At 35.5% G+C, this 16,539-nt stretch overlaps 1 protein-coding gene across 5 annotated transcripts in view; it reads right to left on the bottom strand.

Moving 5' to 3' along the window:
• Positions 1-3,303: 3,303 nt before the first annotated feature.
• The window catches only part of ATF2 (activating transcription factor 2), a 51,665-nt gene continuing 38,429 nt past the window's right edge, over positions 3,304-16,539 (bottom strand). For all 5 annotated transcript variants that reach the window (XM_049830520.1, XM_049830767.1, XM_049830854.1 and 2 more), the window contains 2 exons: positions 12,672-12,777; positions 3,304-5,989 (listed from right to left, as the gene is read on the bottom strand). In XM_049830520.1, the coding sequence (XP_049686477.1) occupies positions 5,763-5,989; positions 12,672-12,777 (333 nt within the window). In that variant the 3' untranslated portion in view covers positions 3,304-5,762. The remainder of the gene's footprint in view (positions 5,990-12,671; positions 12,778-16,539) is intronic.

Below are 16,539 nucleotides of genomic sequence, written 5' to 3'. Positions count from 1 at the left end.
CCTCAGGTGAGATCACTAACATCGCTGTAAACATTTTTAAGACATAGATCATCACAGAACGCACGTTCGTGTCAGAGAGTGTCAAAGAAAAGGGCTGGCATAATTGAGACATGAAACACAGCACCTTCTTGTTCAGAGGGAATAGTGGCTAAATAGTGTGGACTTTTTTTTTCCTTTCCATTTCATTTTCTCAATTTATTCAGAAAGGCAATTGTTTTGTTTGCTGCTAAAGCAGAGAGCTCATTCTCTCTTGTCTCCCTTTTCCCCTGATTAGGATCCTAGATGTAGGATGTGGATGTAATTTCCCATTTTCTTTTTAAACATAAACAAATTAGTAGGCTTTTTGAAATCATTCAGTTTCTAAAATGCATCAGTCCAGAGACTTATCAAGGACAGTATTTTTGCCTTCTATAATGGTCTAGAACAAGTGATTCAGCTAAAGGGAGGAAAATACTATTTATGTACCATGCCAATACTAGCTTGCAGCGAAACCAGAGCAGGGACTTTCTACGCAGCGGGAAAAAAAAAGAAGCCACGACTATAACTTTTGTTTTACAGTAGCTAAACACACCCATCAGACTTGGATTCATTGCATTCAATCCACCTGGGGACAGACGGTATTAAATGGAATTGTAGTAGCTCATGTTTGTACTTTGATGTATCAAGCTAGCCCTAGGCGAGAGTTAGGCGAGGAAAACCCTGTTACCTGTAATTCCGTTCCTCTGAAGGTATCTATGTGACACTGTGCTCCTCCCTGAAGCTCATCTTCTAGGTCTAGCACTGCAGATCTCCCTAAGCCGTGGAGTACTACCCGTTAAGCTCACTAATTGTAAACTGGAGTATCACCAAGCGCTGCTGTCCAAAGTGGTTACAAATACTGCCCACTCCCACCTCTACTTTGTTTCTGCTATTGGTATTAAAAACAAACAAACAAAAGTTCCTAGAAGCATGAATCATTTTCTTTGCTTCAAGCTGTTTTGTACCTTTTATGCTTGTTACCATTCCCAATCAATTCATGCTATTCAAGCTACTGTTTCTTTGGCTAGGGATTAAAAATAATAAATGTACGTGCATCATCATTTCACAACACTTTTCAGACTACGTATTCATTCCCAGGTTAAATTCTGTTATAGGTAGTTTATTTAAAAATTTAACAACCTTCTCTCCCCTCCCTCCTCTTCCCCAAAAATGAAAAGGAAAAAAGTGGTTGGAACAACATACCTCATTATAAAAATGATAATAGAAGAGGGACAGAGACTTTGAGCAAGGCTTAAAATAAAATAATGACACAAAGTGGATAAAGTTTATGTGTCTTGTTACTCTATCGACAGCCATGTAATTAGATGATAACTAACCCCACACCTAGGAAGTTAGAAACTTTTTGAAGATAGTTGCACTTTGCAGAATTATGGAGCCATCAGCATACACCCTGCGTTCATTAGTTGTGCAGAGCATCTGTAATGAAATTTTTTGTAACACTAAAAATTCCATACTGTAGATTCAGGCCGTCCTTCCAGACCAAAGTATGTATTTTGTAATACATCTTGTTCTAGGAAGATGTAAATGTCAAGATTTCATAAGCTTCTCGTATCTATTTTAGCTGAAGAAGACAAGATACACAGCGTGCAGACATTCCTTCCTTATTACTAACTTCTTGAAATGAATGTTTGCTATAGAGAGTTAACACAACCAAGGAGGAAGCAATATGCAAAAAAAATTTCACACTAAATATATAAGCATTTTCAGGGGCTCATCACACAAAGAAAAATATTTTGAAGAGGAAGAAAGTGAAGAACAAGAAAGGTCATGATCTGAAATTCCATGAAGGGGGGAAGGGAAGAGTCCTATTAAAACCTAAGATTAGAATTAAAAGGACAGTAGACTTTCTATTACAGAACATAAAAATTTGAAAATCTAAATTATTTCATGATAGTGTCATCTGGACCTACCTACCCTACAGTGTTATACAAGACACACGCTAAGTAAACCATACTTGTATTACTGTTACATACATGTATTGCTGTTGATACAATGGTTAAAAATAGATGTAAAGGAAAGGACTACTGTAAGCCAATCTTACACTCGCTGTTTTGCAGTGTAAATGAGTGCAGTTCAAATTATTTCTCTACTGAGGGAAGCAACAGGCGGCATATAAATGCAAACAACCTTCATTAGACACATTGTCATGAGTATATTAATCATGTCAAGAAGCATTGCTGAAGTTTCTTTCAGTGCAATTTAACATACCTTACTTTATTAGGATGCACTTAATTTCACTATGTTTTCTCCTCATTATCATTTATGATGACCAATTAAAATGTTTGTGTCTGTCTCTGAGCAAATTACTTCTGTAATTCTGGTAGCTTAAATCACCGCTCATCCAACACTTGTCATCCCATTCCATCAGTGTAGTATCTTTTTTTTGCCCAGCCACTATTAGCATTTTAAAGAGAAAAAGCTTACTTGGATTGGGTAGTTAGGTATAAAACCAGGTCTTTTTGCAGTGTAGACATTAAAAAGTGGGTTGGTTGCCCCCCCCCCCCCAGTTGCCCTGCTACACAGCCTTCATGTTTTTTTCCTTGGAGTGACAAGCATAACTCGTGCAGTCAGCAGAAAAATAATGAAGCAACAGAGGCCTTGGGCATTATTCTCATACTGAGCTCAAAGTTGTGCGCAGTTTAATTTCCTTTGGTCAACACATCCAATAAATGCAAGTACACAGCAACTTTACCCTTTTGGTTTCCTCCAAAGCCTCCGTATCAGGGTTCTGTTTACAGCTTTTCAAATTATAGCAGAATATGCCACTCCAAATGTTTCCAACATTCATAAATAAGCCCAAACCATTTTTAATATTGTAAAAATCAAATGTGAAGGTACGATTTTTTCTCAACCTTTCACAACACAACTGTGAACAGTTCATCCGTCTATAGCTGTTATTTCCTGGCTTCATGTATATTAAGATAAGAATTAGATATCTGCAAGTTAGCTGGAAATTCTGATTACACACAGCGATTTTGCTGTGGAACTCAGGGCAACCAGAAATGGCTGAGCAAGATCTGGGATCACCAAGCTACATATATGAACTCCTTTTTCTGCAGATTACCTTGGGCTCCTGGAACTAACGATACAAGGCTTGTTCCTCAGAAGCTGCTGGAGCTCAGCTGCAAAGCAATGGAATTTGGCTTATTTTCTAAAGAAACATATGTGTTCTTATTTACATAACATTACTTTGACATTATAGCAATGACTTCCAGAAAAATGCTGATAATTGCAAGGATGAAGAAATAAGTCTGAAGACAGTGCTGCCTTTTAGAACAATTATAATTTCATTAAAATAGGAACATAACTTAAAGATAGATTTTATTCTCTTTGATGATTTACTCATGCAAACTGCACATAAAAGAAAACAGTACAGTTTGTGAAACATGTCAAATGTGAAGACCCAAAATGCTAAGTACAGAAGTAGTGTGACATACGTCTCAAAACGGAATCCATGGTAGTACGACTAACAACTTTTCTCTATTTGCTGAACACAGATTTTAATGGTTCTTTTTCCAGCCCCACTGTTAAATTTAGTAACTGTTTACACGTCTCCTATACACTTATGTAGACTTATTTTACAAGCGCAACAGTTTTGTTATAAAAAAACTCCACTTATATAAATATGATTTAAAAGCCTTTGTGTTTAGGAGAGCAAATTATAGTATAATCAATGAGGCCTTATCTAGTCCACCAAAACTACAATGAAAAGTGACTGTATAGCTTTCTTGCAGAATTCACATTTTGTGCCTTTGCAATTAATTTCCTTCTCACAAGAGGTACGTTGTATTTCACCATCCTGGAAACGTTCAGTAACTGTTACAGCTTTTTATCATGAAATTGGGAAAGTAAGACTTTTAAACACATGAGGTTATCAACGCAACTTTCTTAGTTTTAAAATACAAAATATTTAGAATCCCTATTTTTTTCATGCTTAAAGCCCTGCAATGATACATATATGACTTAGATACTTCTTTGTCCAGTTTTCTTTATAGTATGGTTGTATATATATTGTAGAAATTATGATTTTCCTGTGGATCAATTACATTTTTAGATTTAAAACTGAATCAGATAGAAACTTGATGGCACTGACACTTAAAAACACATAGTATAGTGTGGAGAAGGAAGAGCAAATGAACTACACAACCCATTATAAATGCATTAAATCTTTGTTATATACATAATGGAATCCTGCTTTACTGCCAGTTGCTACTATGCATCTGTTTTTGCTATTATACAAAGTTTTCCGACCTGAAAGCACACATCTACTTTTTTAAACAACTTAATCTATTGTAAAATATTGTACTGTATTTTGAACATGAGTACAGAATCAAAATAGATAATGGCACATTTAAAAAACTCAATATCCTACAGATGATTGGATAATGAGGAAAAAGTGTACCTACAATCATCTCATCAGAAACAAACTACATCATGGAATGTTAGTTATCCAAGTTCGCACAGTAAATAACATTTTAAAACTGCAATCACCTATCAGCCAGCATCACATTGAAGGCATCTTTAAACATTCAAGCAAAAGACTGCTGGCATTAACTACTGAACCATTCTCACGCACACACCACACACACCACATTATAATTACATTGTTTCCAAGATACGGTAGATACTGATTTTTTTTTTTTTTTGTTTTCCACAAGAAAGGTATCAAAATTTTTGCTACTAAAAGATGACAGTGCTTACACAAGAATTAAGTACAAGTTAGCTTGCAAATACAAGACAATGACAAAAAAAAGTCTTGAGTTGTCTGAAGAAGGATTTTAGGCTTTTCTGGCATCCAAAACCATGAGTAAACTCCTTAGTCTGTGACTCAAAAAATCCACAAAATATCAACCTACTTTGGAATACTAAGTATTCCATATTTGATAACCCTGTATTTTACAATATGCTTACTGGTTTCAGCCTAACAACAAAGGGTAGTTATAGATATCTGCTCTGACTGGAGAAATAAAGCTCTCCTCCCCCCAGAATGAAAGTGTTGGAGGGGAAAAAAACCCCACCTGACATCAAGTTAGAATAAAAAAAAAAATCAAATCTATTTAGTAATGATCCTCATCTGGGATAGGTATGTGCAGAAGAGTACTGTATCTCATATACTGTACTGGCCCTATTAAACAAATTAAAAACCCCAACAGTTAAAAAGCCAACCAAAACGCTATACATAAAACCACCCAAACGTTTTTCTCCCAATGTTCTTCCTCTCATAATGTGCAAAACAACAAAAAGGCAAAAAGACTAAAAGCAAATTTACTGTTACTGTCTTTCTCTTGCCTAGTGCTTTATGACCTTGCTAACGTTACAAAGTCAATAGGGACTATGCAGAACTTTGGTATAAAAATGTCACATAATATTACTATCACAGTCTTGGGGATGACCTTTAGTAATTCACCCCAATGTATGTTGAAATAATACCAAATTAAAAATGAAATAAACCACATTGTACTGTACACACACTTTACACATTAAGCACAAAAAACAACCAGTAAAACTAATACTTAAAAAAAAAAAGTCTTTTGCAGAGAGACTAGAACTGGTGCTCTGTCTCATCTTCACCTGCCAATTGTTAAAGCCAAATTTAAGTTGGATTTTTCAAAAATGACTAATTTTAAGCTACAATTTCTCCTAGATGGAGACTGGTCTTTTGTTGATTTCCCTTTAAAGTCACAAATGTATATCTAAGAAACTGATGCAATGCAAACTTTTAATCAACTTCCTGAAGGCTGCGACTGGGAGGGAGGCGCCATGACGATCTGGGAAAGCACCGGCTCTGTGCTCTGGTCCGCCATCTGGGTGAGAACGGAGGTGGCCACCGCTTCTGCCTTGGAAGTTGAGCTTACGCCATTGGAAGTGCTGACAGAACTGTGCTGAATAGCTTCTGTGTGTGGACTGCTTGGCACTGATATGTCTTCTGAACTGTCATCTTTATCTGCGGCTGAAGGAGAAAAATTAGTTCATTTTTTCCCCCAGAATGCACACCACCGCGTCCCAGGTACCAGCAACCAACCCCTAAATAATTAAAATTCACAGTGTAATGTAGCACAACTTGCAAAGCAATCTTCATTTTTTAAAGAAAATACTACTTTGTAAGCAAAAAATATGGACTGCAGTATGGAATATTCAGGAAACAAGAACATTTTCACATCTTCAAAGTCATGATTAAAATTGTCTGGTTTCCTGCTTAGTAAATCAGCTGGTGGGTACCATTATGATGAATGCTCATGTCAATAAGCAGCATTTATAGATTAAAAATACTACGAGATCTCTTGGTGCTATATGAATTGGCTTTAGATTTTTAACATATGCGATTTACTGCATTTGCTTAGTAATCAAACGAGAATAATTCTATGTTCAGTAATTAATACCTGTCATCATGAATGTGATATCTGAAAAAATATTTACACCACTATATTAATTCAACCACAATTCCACAAGTTTTCAACCCACACCCTTTTAACAGAGTGAAGTGCAGTAACTTCTTTAGTATACAAATGCCTCTCAGTAAGGTTTAAAATTGTTAAAACTGATTTTAAAAATATCTTCAAGAATACTTCAGGTGTCCTCCACAAAACTGAAGTGAATTAGCTACAGAGTTGGATCATTTTTTCTCATGACAGAGGGTAAACAGATTGAAAAGTAATTCTCATTGTGCAAAATTAGAATTTACAAAATGAGCATGGTTTAAAATGTCTTTCTGGCATGCCATCCTAGTCATGCTAAAATCATCCTTTTTTTCCGGAGTTGCAAAATTTAGCCAAGGCATTATGCAAACACTGTCAAGCAAAAAGCTGAGTTAAAGACTAAAAAAAACCAAAACCAGAACAAAACCAGAAAATAAACCTACTGTTCTTCACTCAAAATTAAAAAGTATGAGCACTGAATTTAATTATAACTATTTTGTATCACTTTGTGCTACTTAGTGTTTTCAAGTATTTTTCACAATGGTTTTACACACTGACTTAAACCCAGCATACAGATGGAATAGTGGAAGTCCCCTTTAAAACACTACTGACAATTGTATAATATAACAATATAGAAAGATACACACAAACATAGCCAGAAGCAGCAGGAACTATTGGTTGTGACATAGCAATGGAACAAAGCTTGATTTTCTCTAGGCTGGTCTTTGCAATCCCTTTCAGATTTCGTTGAGACTGGCCTACAAATTCAAAAGTTACGCAGCATTGGGAAGTGATGACACTGACACTAAAACATGAAAAACATCGTGGTATCACAGCCTCATTTCCATAGAAAACCAGGCTAATAGCAGCAACTAAAAGGAACACTAAGCATGAACAAACAATGATGAAATGAAGTTTATGATGTACTGAGGTTTATATGACATACTAGCAATGGGTAAGAAAATTCACTCAATTAGCAAGTCAGGTCCCCAGTGTAAAGATCTGCGAGCAACCCCATGCATACTAAGAACACACTGCTCTTCAAAGCCTGTAAACAACAGTTCTATTACTGAAGGTCAAAAAGGATGGGTAAGCAAGCAAAATTGCTGTATTTCTTTCTAAGAAATACTGCCTACACAAACAAGGCAGCAATTTCTCTTATACCTCTACTACAAGAGCACGGACATAATCGTTTGAAAGTATCATAATGTTCTTATCCATGAGGCCAACTATTTTACAGATGCTGCATTTTTTCAAAAACAGATCTTTCAAGCATTGAAGGAGATAGAGACAGATGATACTAAGCTAGGTCTGCTGACCATTACCACATATCCTAAGGTTACATGGTAGCTGTATACAGTAAGAGGAGGAAAACTAAAATACTTCTCAAAAACATTTGTGATCCTAAGGATCTGCCCGTTCAAGAACAGAAAGAACATGAACGAGTGTCAATTCAGTTAATACTGTTCAACAGGATTTCATCTTTGCTACACCTCTATCAAGACCTACAAGATCTCATGTGAAAACAAGGACCACATGCAAACTTCGTTAAAAACAGAAACTCTAGTGCCACTTCCTGAAAAATATGAGAGTAGCATAGTCTTCCACTCAGCCAGAACGAAATGGCAGCAAGTGGGACAACATGTATCAAGTAATGTCTCCCCACTGTAACACCCACTCCTCCTCTTCAGAGCTGTTACTCTCCTATGAATCTCAATCTTCCTATTATGTTTCTTTTGCTGATCCCCGATTTCCTTGTTGGCCAAATCCTCCTTATCCTCAAGAAAAAGGGTTAGTTTTAAATGCTACAAGCCGGAGATAGAGAGGCAGTAAAGTAGATTGTTATCTTTCATCCCGAGAAAGAAGGTCTTCCATTGTTCTGTATCCCTTAACATGTACGTTGTTAACTCAAAAGAAATGTCTATAATAACATCACAGTGGTAAAGAACATGAGAAAGGCTTGATTTTCTGATTTTGATGGGCTCAGGAAGACCATATATGCAGTGGAAGAAACAGTTATGAGAATACTTATGATCGCCAATGTACAATAGAAGTTTTTGTATTATTGAGCAGATGAACAAACATACTGTGCTGAAGAGACAAAAGCACATGATTCAGGTATTTTCAGATGCCGGGGCTAGAGGTGGGAGCTTAAGCAGACAGGTGATTATGCAAGATACAGACCTAACACTAGTTTATGGTAATAATTTGACTGGAAGCATAAATCCTTGCAGTAACTACCAAGTAATATTTAGAAATGAGGTGCCACCGTAAATAACAGCTATTTAGATTTCCTTCAAAATCCTTCCTTATGTAGCCCTAACTTCATAGGAATACAGCCAAAAACTGAATACAGAACTCCATTTGAAGAATTAAAACCAAACAAGAAAATCTACTCAATGAATATAGAAGATAAATTCACCTCATTACAAAGGAATAAAGAACAAAGGCTTTTAGAAGAACACAGGAAAGTCACATTTAAATTCCAACAGATTTTTTTCTTTCTTCTTAGTTGACCAGAGAATTGCCAGGCACAGGACTGTGGTTTCAAGTGTGCAACTGATACATACCAGAATCATAACAGCTAACAATGTAGAAAAGTGCCCAGACATTTTAACTTTTTAATGGCTCCCCCCCAGCTTTGCCTCAAACCAAGGAAAATGCATGGTCCAAATTAGAAATGAATCTACATAAGTAAAGTCTGCTGTACATAGAAGGCTGAAAATTTACAGACCTACATCACATGAACCTTCCTGAAGGTTACATAGTTCCTAGACAAGCTGCGTCATGAGAAGGAATGACACATTTTGGTAATGGAACACAACGCAGGCTAGACTGAGCTATAGAAAAGACTTAAGAAATACCAAACAAAGCACAGAGGAGACTTTTGAGGATGTACTAAGCAGCACCCTTTTAGAGTAGTCAAACATTGCTGCTATTTGCTTCTTAGCGTTGCTTACCAATAGCTTTCAGTAAGGTAAGCAAACAAAGAGGGATTTCAGTCTCCAGAAGAAAAAAAAACCACCAAAACCAAAATGGGAGCAAGTATGCAAGCACTGACATGTGATCCAGAACTCCTTTTGGTCCCCTGATAATCCCTAGAAAAGAAGCCTCATGGTAATTCTCATCAGGCCATCCATGGACTACAGAGGCACTCAAGCCTAGAAATGCTCATTTCCAGTGAGCTGGCCCTTGTGAATATCCCCTGCAGTCACTGAAGGACTGTCGCCTGTCCAGAACAGGCTGTAGGAACATATTGGTTTGAGTGTTCAAATTATTCAAGGTCTGAAACTGATTAGTCATCTTCTACCATTTCTTTAAAACTAACTAGAAAAAGAACACACAAAACAATCCATTTAACACCATCTACATTGCAGCTTCTATCTATCTGCCTTTGTATACAGTTTTGTACAAATGTTCTTGAATATTATGATGTCCTTTTGAAAAACATGAAAAAATACCTAAAACACCCTTTTAATTTCTTTTTTTCTCTCTTTTTTTTTTTTTTTTTTTTTTTTTTACAACTCTTAATTCTCACAACACATTTTCTTCTTGCAAGTTTTCACCTTTTTCCTGCTCCAAGTCCAGAAAATGCCTGAGAAAATACAGGAGCATTGTAGAATAATTTTAGAAATAACGTGGTATAGAAGAGCTAAAATGAAAAATAAACAAACAGCATTTAGATTTCTCCTATACATGCTCCCCCCCACCCCCCCCGCCAATGTTTAAAGACGCATTCAGAACCAATAGCATCCTTCTCTGGGAAATAAAAAAGTTTCAACTGGCTGAAAACACAAACATTGCAACAAATTCATCCATATTGCCTCAAAGTACAACAACCATTTTTCTGGTTTCTCTGTCCTGATGACACCCTCTTCTGAGGCAGGCACAAGACTTATTAAATAAAGAAAATATGATCCCAAGAACAATCTTAGAAGACATGGGTATCTGCACTGTTGTGATTTTCACTTGCCCCGAGACAAAAAAGTGCCTAAGAAATCCAGAAAGTCTTAAAAGATATGTAGAAGTAAGTGCCCAAAATACCCTGAAATGCAATACATTATTTGTGCCTATTTAAGTGCACCATACATGAAACCCCATTAAATTGTGGGCTTAGCTGTTAAAACACGGTCTGCATGGTATAATCTAGCACTGCCTCAGCAGTGCACAATATTCAGCACTACAGGAGCTCTGTAATCTGGTGTCTTCAATTTCTTCCACAGAGAGACTGTTAAACCACTCAATACGTTTTTGAAGCAATTCAACTTAGATTACTTGATGAACATAATATGTTTATTTAAAAATACTTTCTATGAACACCATTTTCATGAACATATTAACTGAAACCATTTTTTCCTCTCGTAAATTGTACTGTGGGTATGTCACTTAGCCAACGTGCTTTCTTAACAATATTCACATGGAGATCACGTGACAAAATCCTCTCAGAGGGATGGCATTACAACTTTTATGTTCGACTTTCACTTTCAAGAGACTTTTCAAGAAACTAGGTGAGCTATGCTTCCAATCTCCTTGCTTACTAATTTTTTTTTTCCTAAAATATAGGCTTTTTCCACTGATGAGTATTTTAGTTTCTATTCATTTTGCCTTCTTTAGTAAATTAGGAACATTACGGTCCTCTTCTGAGGGCAGAAAATAAGCATGACTAAACAGGCCATTCATTAATCCTTCAATGAAGAAGGAATCCTTACCATGTAATTGGTTTGCCAGTTTAAGACTTATGTTTAAATATTTTTCATGCCAATTCAGGAACACACATCCTCAAAACATCAAAATTCAAGAAACCTACAGTTGTTTTTTTTTTTTTTTGTTTGTTTTTGTTTTTTTTTGGTTTTTTTTGAAAAACCTTGCATGCATAATGTTATCCCCTAGTAGCTTCCGTATCAAATTATGTTGTTCTGTCAGATGGGAGCCATAATGGCCTCATCCCTGCAGCAATCATTGTTAATATAAATCCCAAACATATTTCTATACTGTTCCAATTTACTCCAAGATGCTATTTTCCGTCTTGTCAAAATGACTGGAGATCAAAGGACCAAGATTTATAAGCTCAAAACTGACAAAATCAGTATTCTAAATATATATGGCAATAGAGAGTTGCTAAATCTCCTGAATCTTTTAAATTAAAAAATATTGCCCATTCTGATGAAATTGCTTACAATGACTACAAGTAAAGATGGTGGCCATTAAGTTTTATCGCAAGCACCTGAGGATCTGTTTGCATGCAATACAAAATGTTCCTTTATTCTCCTGAATTACTGACACTGGCAAATTAAAATGAAGTGGCTACATATGGCAGAAACAATCTTCACATTTACAAATATCCTGAAATATCACTAAATCATAAAAACGAAAGCTGTGGGTTATATATTATGAATGTTGCCTAATGCATTCCCAGCTCGGTTATTTGTAACAAATTTGTGTACAATGGACAAAATTGGCCATTTATTCTACAGCAGTAGCAGCTGGTTCTGGCACTGTGTATCATACCCAAAAAGGAAGTTACAAGTCAGGAAAGCATAATTAACCTTTAAAATGCTGGAAGGATGAAAAATCAAATGAGCAACTTTAAGTAAATATATGTATTAGAAAAAAATGCTACTAAACTCTCAGTATTCCCTTCAGTATTAGAACTGCTTTTTAAAATACTCTGTTTATAGAAAAATAGTCGCTTAACGTGGAAATCTAGAAGACATTGTACAGTAGGAGCCATGAACCTGCATTTGATTATTTTAACGGCTTGACTGATCCTGGATGTTATGGTAAATGAGGATAGCTGTTATATACCTCTACTGAAATCTCATTACGATGAAGAAAAAAAGACCCACAAGGACCTTTCACTGTACTAGGCTACGATAAAGTATAAAAAATGGTTTATCACGTGCTCTTAATACTTTAATTATATTTTCCAAAGCAGGTGTAGTAATTGATAGCCCTTAAATGCTTATTATCATATGCATTTATTAAACCAGCATAAACCCTTCAACGTTGTGCAACATTTCAACTGAAAGGACTTAAAAATGTATTTCTAAATATCACATATTCATTCCTGTCTTCCAATAACCTTTGAGATTTTTAGGAAAAAAATCTTTAATGTAATATTAGAACTGCACTTCTCAATTTTAATGTTCATTCAGTTCACTTTGGCAGTATTTCATTGATGCAGCCTAAGGCTATAGGTAATGGAACATTACTCACTATGATAGCCAGATTTCTTCTGCATGGCGGTTACAGGGCAATCTTTATGAGCCAGAAGAAGCTGTTTCAGCTGTGCCACTTCATTTCTCAGCAGGGTGACTTCATTCTAAAGGAGAAGAAAGTTATGTACTTTACCAGGCTCAAACTACACACATTTTGAAGGTAAGTATTAAGTTTTATAGGATTTTCAGTTGTTCATTTTGGGGTAGATAAAATACAAGAAGTTTCCATTTGGTATATATTGCAAAAATGTATACATTTCTTTTATCTCAGAATATGTAAATATTAGCTGAAACTTGGCTAACTTTATTTTATGATTTTCTTAAACTAGGAAATGCTTTTTTGGAAAATACAACATATGTTTTTCAGTTTGCAGACACAGAGTCTACATATAGTCTCATTCACATGATCCAGCTACTGTAAGACTCTTCTGCAAGGTTTTGTGATGAATTCTAATCAGAGTAAACCTACACTGAACAACCCACATTTTAACAAATGCCACAGCCAACACTAAAAAAAAGTTTAAAAAACCCCAAACCCCAGCCATTTGTACTTGGACTCTGAAAATCTCACGTACTGGAAAATAATTTAGTAAATATTTGCCGATTTCCATATTAATTTTCTCTTTGGGAACCATACATAAACATGTTGTATGAAGGTATCATTGATAATAATGACAAAATCCTGAAATGTCAGCTGATGTCACTAAAGCGAAGTGTAATCGAGGAGACAGCACCTGCAGAATGTAGTGACTGGGTTCATTTCCAGGCTTTGCCTTTCCACTATTGGGTGACCTTGAGCAAGGTAATTTTACTGCTTTGTGTTTCAAGTTCCCCATTTGTAAAATGGAGGACAGCGATACTTACCTTCCCTGTAAAGCAGTTTGATATCTACAGATGAGAAACGCTACGTAACTGCATTATGTGTGACAATCCAAATTAAGAATAGTATGGCATTTTGATAGACCCATTTTCACTTTAAATAGTAGAAAAATGTTTATGTATCTACAGAATCAAATTATCCATAATGCTTTGTGATCCCCATGTCTTGTCACAATATATGCTTTCCATGGGTTATTTTATTTTAAATATAAATCCTTTCCATTGATACTTTAAGTGACTTAAACTATAACAACCTTTGCACATTAGCGTAACATACCACACATGACATAAATGTTTGGTAAATGCATACATTTATGCATTTAGGAGCAAGTTAAAGAAAAAACAAACACAGGAAAATTGGATTGCAACTAAACTTATTTGGAAAAAATAAAACACGAGATAGTCAACTTATTTACTTGTAAGCTAGAAATCAGGCAATGCAGTCAGAGAAGATTAATTACCCCTAAAAGGATTCCAAAGTAAGGAAAACAATTTTTAAGAACAGAATTTATTAGGTTTAATTACACTAAATAACAAAGTTTATAAATACTGTAACTAAAATACCAGATTTTTAAAATAAAAGCTCCTCTTTGTGTCCTCTCTCTCTATTTAGACAACAAAAAATTTTAAGCCTTTATACTTGCAAAATCCTCTTAAACTATTAAGGACTACTTTTCCATTCAGTCTTTTTATTGTGTCAAATATCTCTTTTAGAAACTTCATATTTAAAATAAAAGCAACACCTGAAAGCAAGCCAAAAATCTGACTTCACAGACAATTCTAATGAAAGAAAAATGTGATTGCAATGAAAAAAAAACCAACCAAACAAACAAAAAACCCCACAAATTCTCTACCAGCTGGCATTACATGTCCTGAAAACTTGGGCTGTTAAGAAAGCACACTACTACTGCCTCCAGCTCTCGGTCTCCTCATAGTTCACCATGTTATTTACTGAGGAGCCAGAAATCTGGATGCCAAGCAGGCAGCTGCACAGAATTGACATAGCTGGGGGGAAAAAACCCCCAACAAACGCTGATGTAGTTTTGCAATACTTCTCGATAATTTACAGAAGCAGCAATGTCCAAGAATATGAAACATACTTCCATTAGTTTAAAGGAACATTGGCAAAACAAGTGATCAAATCAGGAAAAGATTTTCAGAAATTTTCTACCTTCATCTCCCACATTTTCAAGAAGAATTTTATACTCAAGCAGCACATACAAGTATGAAGTTGCTGTTTATCAGGGTAAGTAAAACTAAAGTTTATGAAAAATTTTTGAAAAGGCAGCTTATAGATTAATGTCAGCTGTATTATAAATACTAAGAATTTTGCTAACAGAAATAGAAAAAGCAAATATACTATCTCACATTAAGGCAGATTAAAAGAAAAAAAGGAACAGCATTCCTATGCTAAAAAAAAAAGTTTGAGGTATTCTCATTGAATACATAGCTAGCATTGTTACTAACATAAACACCGTGTGCCAACAGTGCTATATGCAATGCACAAATCATTCCTGAAAGTAGAATAGAGTACGTCTGCTAGACACATGGTATATGGAATGTCACAGAAAGGCAATCCATGGTTGTCATTTACATATTACCAGTAAGAACCACTTCTAACTGGTAATAAAGGGGGACTGTTAGAACCAACTCCTATACACATTGTAGTTTCTTATCATATATGTGACAATAGCCAGTCTTTCCATCTCATTCAAAACTTGTTAACAGGTTAACATGTGGTGGTCATTTAACATGTGGTTAACGTGTTGAGAACAGGCTAACAAGAAAGACATGGAATAAACACTTCAACAGTTGGCATGAAGAAAGATTATTTTGAGTTTTCACACTGGAAAGGTCCTCCTGAGATATCCAATGAAATATCAGTCAAGTGTAGATATCAAGTCAATTGCAGGCATCAACATTTCTTTAAATAATCATGAACTATACCTCACATGCTGTCTAGAATAATTTTTATGTTCCCATATTTCAAAACGTGCTAACATTAGAAAGCAGGTTTCTGGAGGAAAGCATATCTATTTTTACCTGCACTCCATTTTTCAAGAGGTACTTTCCCTTCTGTATTCTTACAAAGGTATACCACACAGTGTACAGTATGTTCTTCTGTACCTGCATATTTCTCCCTGGATCCAAAATGCATATGTAATAGTGGGACTGGATTAACCCTTACTCAGCAAGGTGTGGGACAATATTTGTGAGGTATATTTACCAAAACTATCATCAGTGACAGATAGATGTGACTTATAGGGATAGGGGATTGTCTGTGGCTGAGTTAAAACATCGCTCTTCCTGTTTCTTTTTGGACAACTTCAAGAAGATACCCCTATATGGGAAAGGACCTTTACTTACAGGCATTTCTTTAATAATTTAGCATTCCTAAAGCAGCTTTTGCAGCATTAGTACAAACCACCACTTGACTGCTGATCCTTTAAAACCTACAATGACCTACTGTGGAAGACAGGCAATTCTTCTGCTAATACTGTGCCTTCTAAGATCATTAAAGCAACAGGAATCAAATACTGACCATATAATGAACTTTGACATCTGATCCTGCAATATGTTTGAGCGGCCACTGGGGATGCACTGTCAATACTTTCTTAACATGTTACATAGCATAGCACACCCTGCAGTATTGTGCAAGGCACAGAGGCAACACAATGTGGTATATAAAATTTAAGATCAATAAACAAGTCAACATATAAGTAGAAAACACAGTCCACAAAAAGCAAACAGTAAATAAACTTTAAAAGGTTGGAAGCATGAAAAAAATTTACATAGCAGAGCCTATAATAAAGACAGCTAACCTAACCTAAGGATGTTACTGGTGTGATGTAATTTTTCCTTAAGCAAAAATTTGAAAAATAATGCTTAAAAGGAAATTACATTCAAACAGTTTAAAGAAGAAAGTAGGCAGAAGTTAATCTACAGAAAGCTGAAAACTACGGAACAAAATACATACATGAACCAAG

The sequence above is a fragment of the Accipiter gentilis genome, chromosome 1, assembly GCF_929443795.1.
Source record: "Accipiter gentilis chromosome 1, bAccGen1.1, whole genome shotgun sequence".
Taxonomy (NCBI): Eukaryota; Metazoa; Chordata; class Aves; order Accipitriformes; family Accipitridae; genus Astur; species Astur gentilis.
Note: the sequence above shows the minus strand (reverse complement) of the source record. Positions and strands in the feature narration are given on the sequence as shown.